The 7,500-nt window shown below is 34.8% G+C and overlaps 1 protein-coding gene across 2 annotated transcripts in view; it reads left to right on the top strand.

Moving 5' to 3' along the window:
- The window catches only part of LOC122249520 (uncharacterized), a 166,251-nt gene that overhangs the window by 157,635 nt on the left and 1,116 nt on the right, over positions 1-7,500 (top strand). For both annotated transcript variants that reach the window (XM_043010464.2, XM_043010467.2), the window contains exons 16-25: positions 412-551; positions 707-877; positions 1,243-1,440; positions 1,635-1,800; positions 2,047-2,218; positions 2,397-2,550; positions 3,246-3,358; positions 3,481-3,608; positions 4,827-4,906; positions 5,047-7,500. The exon at positions 5,047-7,500 is cut by the window's right edge and continues 1,116 nt beyond it. In XM_043010464.2, the coding sequence (XP_042866398.1) occupies positions 412-551; positions 707-877; positions 1,243-1,440; positions 1,635-1,800; positions 2,047-2,218; positions 2,397-2,550; positions 3,246-3,358; positions 3,481-3,608; positions 4,827-4,906; positions 5,047-5,611 (1,887 nt within the window). In that variant the 3' untranslated portion in view covers positions 5,612-7,500. The remainder of the gene's footprint in view (positions 1-411; positions 552-706; positions 878-1,242; positions 1,441-1,634; positions 1,801-2,046; positions 2,219-2,396; positions 2,551-3,245; positions 3,359-3,480; positions 3,609-4,826; positions 4,907-5,046) is intronic.

The raw sequence follows: 7,500 nt of genomic DNA on the forward strand, positions 1-7,500 counted from the left end.
TATATGTATGTATGTATGTGTGTATGTTCATGTGTATATATATATATATGTATATATATATTTTATATATATATTTTATATATGTTATATATATATGATATATATATATATATATATATATATATATATATATATATATATATATATATATATATATATATATATATATATATATATGTGTATGTGTATATATATATATATATATATATATATATATATATATATATATATATATATATATATATATATATACATACACACAAAAAAAAAAATAGATATCACATTTCTGCATTGAAGATGTTAATTAAGGGCTGTTAGAACACCTGTATTCAGTATGGAGATATATCTTTACATATATATATATATTACTAGCAAAGGTTTGTTTACTTACGTAAGCTTTCTATATTACAGGCTGTCAAAGAAAAGGCTGTAGAATCTGATTATGCTGGGTTCACTTATGATGCTGTGTGGACATATGCCCTTGCCTTGGATAATCTTTTTAAGGAAGATGAGTCATATGCTGCTGACCTCAGGGATTACAATACTACACAGTAAGATCAAAGAATTGTTTTTTCTTATGCTCTGACATAAAGCATTAATTAAAAAAAAAAAAAAATGAAAATGCAACATGGGATATAAGCACAGTTATTTTGAGGCCCTGAATTTATTTATTATTTTATTATCCATTTATGATTCTTTCTTCTAGGGCATTCATAAAAAAAATTCAAGCTCTGTCTTTCAATGGAGTGTCAGGACACATCAACTTTACATCAGGAGCCTCAAGGCTAACAGACATCATTGTGTGGCAGTTCCAAGGTGATGAGTATGTTGAAGTAGGGCAATACCACCCAGGATCTTCAAGTAATGACAGTGGAAGGTAAGGAGATGCAGTTCATGTCTAGGGAGTGTAAAATCATTTTTATTTATGTATTTTCTTTTATATGCTTTTGCTTTTATGTATCTTTTTTGGAAGAAAAATATTTTATGATACCAGAAGTGCAGTTTGATTTATCAATATTTAGAAGATTCATTGACTAATCATTGAAGAACAGTTTTTTTTTTAGGGGGTTGTGGTATAGGGATTATACGGTAATGGGCCCAGGGGTCCAAGGGGAGCCATAAAGGAATTTCATGGAATCTGAAAATGTTTGCTTATATTTCAGACTAACATTCACGCTATGTTTAAGCCTATACAGTTTCTTCATTGATGTTCCTATTAACTACTGTTTGGTCTTCTTTCAGACTGGAAATGAGCAAAGTGAATGGACTGATGTGGATGTCTGGTACAAAACCAGATGATGGAAGCAACAAATGTGCAGTGGAAGGCTTCAGAAAGTTGCTAGATACCAGTTGTTCAAATGCCCTGATAGTCCTATGTGCAATATGTTTTGGAGGCCTTACACTCTTGCTGATCATTTGTTTCCTCTTCTTTAAGAGAAGGTAAGTTGAGTTAGTGTCCATGTTTGCCTTGATTTAAAAAATGAGGAGAGATGGGATAAATGATTAGTTCTGATATTTAATTTATGTGTTTATAAACTTGTGTTTCTTGTCCTTTGTCATGAACATTTAATTGTCAAAATTTTGGAAAGCCAGAACAGCTAGCATCACAATATTTATTTCTCTTCTAATTGCAGGTATGAAAAGCAAATCCAGCAAATCCAAGAGCGTGGTCGGCCACTGTTCGAGATCTTTGATGGTTGGGAGATTCAGAGGGATAAAGTAGTCATTAATCGCAAACTTGGAGAAGGATGTTTTGGAACTGTATATGGAGGAGAGTGTCAGTTTGATGATCAAGGCTGGGTAAGTTGAGGAATTTGCAGTACTATTGTCATGTATGGTGTTGGAAAGGTTAATGTGCTCAGTGATTGCTTTGGTTTTGAGATTTAATCATAATGATGGTACATTATTATTATTATTTATTTATTTATTTATTTATTATTATTATTTTTTTTTTTTTTGTAGTTGTTGACAGATTTTGCTAAAAATCAGTTACTATCATGTATTTGATTAATTGTTCCTTTATGCTTTACTATGATATCATTCTAGGTTGCAGTTGCAGTCAAAACCTTAAAAGTTGGCTCTACTATTTCTGAGAAGCTTGATTTTCTGTCAGAGGCAGAAATGATGAAAAACTTTGTCCATGATAATATAGTACGACTTTTAGGGGTCTGTACAAAAAGTGAACCTATCTACACTGTGATGGAGTTCATGTTATATGGTAAGAATTCACTGACATATACTGTTATATACTTGTAGCAAATGTGATAGAACTAAATAAATGTTCAGATGTCACTGATGTTGAAGGATTTTATGGAGTGTGCATATATCTATATTTGCATTTTGTAAGAGTAAGTTTTAACCATGAATTTTTATATAATTGGACTCCCTTTCATCAGGTGATCTGAAAACCTACCTCCTTGCTCGAAGAAACTTAGTCAATGAAAAGAATCGCAATGATGATGATGAAGTTAGCAACAGACGACTCACCTCCATGGCTCTCGATATAGCAAGAGGGTTATTATACTTAGCAGATCTTAAGTTTGTCCACAGGTAAGTTTTGAGTAGATCGTATAAGCTTTTGGATATTTTATCAAACTATCAGAAGATAGGACATAAATAAATTCACATTATTTTCGTGCCTTAACCCAATACCGCCAGCCGCCGTCCACAGACGGCGATTATGTAATATGCATAGCGCCGGGTGCCGGCATGCACCGTCAATCGTATAATTGATTTAGGCCTTTGCGTTCGAGAGCCCCGGCATTGCAGCCATGCAAAGACGGAACAGTGCCGGCGGGAATAGGTTAATTTCTTTGGCATATAGAAAATAACTATTTGATAGTACATTTATTAGTACATTTATTTACACAGTTCGTAGTATGGTCAGAGAAAGAAAATAACTGGGAATGAAATAAACCCATAAAAGCAAAATGTTCAGATTTATTTAGCTGAAAAATATGGTGGCTCACATTTACACCCTTTTCAGATACATGTGAGATATATTGTTCATGTTATTTGTGCCTAAATGTTATGCAACTGATTACCTTTTTCCATTTTAGTTTCTGTTTTCAGTCACATGCTTAGTGTAACAGTGTTTTGTAATTCTTGTGACAGTAGGCAGTTCAGTTCAGAGAGATTTGCAAAGACATCGCTTCGCCTGGGCTATATGCCTTTGTTTAGATTCTATTGAAAATGTTCCATTAGATTTTATTTCCAAGAAATAATAAGCATTTGTATTTTTCCAGGGATGTAGCATGTCGTAATTGTCTAGTAAATGCAAATAGGACAGTGAAGCTGGCAGATTTTGGGATGACCAGACCTATGTACGAGAATAATTATTACAAATTTAATCGTAAAGGTAAGATTGTTTGTAAACATTTTATGTGTGTGCATTTATCTCTTATATATTTAGCAATTAAGGATTGATATTGAAAACTATTTACAAGAATTCATCTTCTACCTGTTTCCCAACTTTTGCAGGCATGTTACCAGTTCGCTGGATGGCGCCAGAATCTTTAACGGATGGCGTCTTTACTACTATGAGTGACATTTGGTCATATGGTGTCCTGCTGTATGAGATTGTTACATTTGGAGCCTATCCATTCCAGGTAAACTTCTTTTTTTTGTGTGTAAGTGTATGTTTTATTAACCCACAGGATATGTTTCATAAATTGAGCTGCAGGAAGAAAAGTTTGGTTGCTGATCTCATTGAAAAAAATTCAAATATAATGTTTGTTGATTAGCATTATGCTAATAGCATTATTTGCGACTTATTCTTAATTGTGCTTCTAACCTGTTCAGAGAAAGAAATGGCATTTTTCAGTCTTCATACTAAACTTTTACCTTTCACCCTTTATTATGAGTTTTTTTCTGTATATTTATTATATTGTTTTAGGAAAATTGCTGAAATTCAGTTGCCGAGAGAGAATGTTAAAGAATATATCAGATTGGAAATTTAGAGATTAGGGATAAAAACTAGGTCTTATATTAACCCATTGTGGATGGTCTGATGATGGGTCATGATGTACATGATGTTGGGGGATTGTGAATCACTGCATTACTTTATTGTACTATGAGTAATGAGTGAGTGATGATGACAATTGCAATCATAATTACTATAAATGCTGTAAAATTAAGCAAACTGGGTTTCAACTAAAATCCAAAACCTAGAAGGCAACGCTTTCTCCTAGCACTAGCAGGAGAGATTGCTTTGAATGGCACCCATCTGCGGTCTCTGGCAAGCACTATCTTTAGAGGGCAATGGCACATAGCAAGTTTCCAACCTCTTGCTCTAAAGTACTGGCGATGATGGATGTGGAGGCAGAAAGAGAAGAGGAAGGTGACTCAGACCATGCCCATGCTTTGTACTTTGGCACTCACAGTCAAAAGCACAGGTTCCTTCCTCTTCCCTACCTCTTCATGTTATCTTCATTGTGTTGTAATTTTCATATTCGTTCACGACAGTATGAAAAAAATAAAGTTGCTTTTTATTCCCCCGTAAAACAGCAATACTTCTATCACACTGGGTATAAACAAAATAATGAGCTGATGTGAACCCTATACTACAAATTTAATCAACTGCAGTATTGATAGAGCTTGTCATATGACACATATAAGTCTCTCTATACAATAAAACACAAAAAAATGACAAACACAAAAATGGCTCTACTTTTACAATGAGTGACTGATAGAAAGTTGGAAAAGTCGAGATATGTTGGATGAAGCCACACTCTAAAATAAAACCCATCCTGGAGACTGGGCAAGCAGATCTATCATTATCTGCCATGGGTCAATAATAATGCGATTATTTACTCATTATTTTGCAGGGACTGACCAATGATCAAGTACTGGAACATGTCAAAGCAGGGCACACCATAGCCATACCTCGTGGAGTTAAACCGCAGTTGTGAGTCTTTTATTTTCAATAGATATCACTTGAATTATATTGATTCATATGCAGGAATTTAAAACTGAATTAGATAGTGATTTTGATATATACATTATACTAAATATCAATTTTCAAGTGTGTATCTCTAAAATTTTCAGAGATGTTCTGCTAAGGATGTGCTGGCACCGTGATCCAATGAAGAGACCACACGTCACACAGATCATTGACCATTTAACAAATTATCCACGCTTGATATCTCCATGCTTAGATGGGCCACAGTCCTCTGTGCAAATAGAGGACACTATATCCTTAGAGCTAAGGATTCCAGATAAGGCGAGAAAACTGTCGCTATCCATCAACACCAGGTTACCTCAGGTGGCATCCTCAAGTCGGAAGCGATCAATGAGCGGAAACATGGTGATGAACATGCCTCCACTCACCACCAGCCTCAGTGAGGATGGCATGATCTCAGCGCATTCCAACTTGGACGCCCTCAACTTGAACCACGTAATGCTTGAGGAAAATGAAATGGGAGAGGACCCTTTGTTACCCCCTGCTCAGTATGTGTCTTCGAGATATATGACAATAGTACATAAAGACCGAAAGGACCACAAAGACTACAAAGACCATAAAGAAAAGGAAAGTTTAGTGAGCAGACAGCAGGGGGATTATTGCACTACAGACATATCCCGTGATTTATGGACGAGTGTCACGCCTGTATAGGGTAACGCCAGCCTAGGCAAGTCGAAGTGACCAAAGTAGTGTTCTAGTGTTTTAGATGGCAAAGTTACAGCTATATATTGCAGCTTCCTTCTTGAGAAGCCTGAGACCAGATCATAAGCAGAAAGCTCATATAAAGTACTCAGATGCTAATCTTTTCTGGTCATTATATTTTATATTATTTAAGTGGTATTTATGAGATTTTATTCCTTGTAATTATAAAGATAATGAGCACAGAAGAGATGCTTGCTGATATTGGCTTGTACTCAACACTGTGGATATTGACACTGCAGATGGCATCTATCAGTATTATCTCATTATGCAAGAGGATTCATATGCAAAGTCTGATGCAATATGAATCATTATTTTAAGACAGCTATTATGTGCCAACGCTGAAGATGAAACCTCGCGGGTGAATGTTAGTAGTGGCTGTGTAGTGGAGCAGTGTCACAGCTCTGGGCCCACAATATTCCACTCTTTCCTATACTTCATGTGACTGGAGCATAGTCAGCAGTGTATGATTGTACTACATTACAATTAATAGGCTTATTGGCATATGAGAACAGTATTTATAGTGGAATACATTTGCAATTGGATCATATAGTAGATGTCATTTAGTTCCAGTGAAGGTTGGATTTCACAACTGTGAATGAAACATGAGTATTGTGCTGATACACTGAAGGAAAGAAGTTCATGTAAAGTGAGTGTATGTAGCATATCATAGGCATTATTGGCTGTAATAGGCTTACAATTACATCACTTCAAAAAACAACTCTTCATCCAAATCACTCATAGAACTTTGATTTTGTTTGTGTTAACAAAGTATCTTTTATGTTTTTTTTTTTTAATATAATTTAAACAGAATTTTTTATCATATATTAGAAACCTAGATTTGAACAATATATTGGAAAGTTGCTGATAAGAGTTCAGTCACTTGGCCAAAAATCTGTTGTAAATGACCATCACCAAATCCTGATTTTTTTTTTTTTTTTTTTTTTTTTTTTTTGTTCAACCATGAACCTAAAGCTATGTTCCATTTACTCCTTCAACTGCGTGCTGTGAAGCAAATTTATCTAGTCTGCTGTAAATCAACCCAGGAGAATTTTAGATACTCTTAATGGATTTCAAATGTCCCTATCATACTGATGCTCATGCATGCTTATTCTGTTATAAATATTATTGTATGTAATAGTTGATAATCTACACCTCAGTTTGCTTTTCTGCTACAACTAATTTATTCAGACTCAAAGTAACATAGAAATATCCAAAAGGAAAGAGTGAAATGGTCAGTTTGACCTTTTTCCATAAAGACTGGTTGTTCCGTTTAAGTTTCTTGGTGCAATGTGCCACAAGTCTGTATTACTGGATCAAGTAGGTCAGACTGTCTTCTTGGTGTGCTCCAGAATTGACAAGGTCTTAATGGTGCCTTTAGTCAATTTTGTGAGAATGGCAAAAAAAAAAAGAAAATGAAAAAAAAAAGTTTAGTGGTGCCCAAGGTCTCTGCTGCAGGACAGAGATGAGTCTTGTGGACAGTTGCTAAAATAAGCTTCTCTTGGCTTCACTGCACTCCTCTGTAGTCATTTATGATCATAGTTGGTTGCTATGGTTGGTATGTGCTAAGCACACATCTTATATATGTACAGTGCTATAGCTTTTAGGGAATAATCATACGTAACACAGTGTATATGCAGTCATCAGTCATCGCCATATTTATCACTTCATTCATCAAGTTTAAGGTTGTGTATGCATCTACCATTTAAGGAAAACGAAGCACATTCAGAAATGTCTTTTGTCTTATTTGCTGGATGGTTATTATGAACAATTTTTATAATTTCATGAAGAGGGTCAGTTATAGCAGAACTTTGAAAGGTAGATGTTCATTGGACGCAGAT

Source organism: Penaeus japonicus, unplaced genomic scaffold (assembly GCF_977035675.1).
Source record: "Penaeus japonicus unplaced genomic scaffold, GWHDUDI00000001_assembly GWHDUDI00000024, whole genome shotgun sequence".
NCBI lineage: Eukaryota > Metazoa > Arthropoda > Malacostraca > Decapoda > Penaeidae > Penaeus > Penaeus japonicus.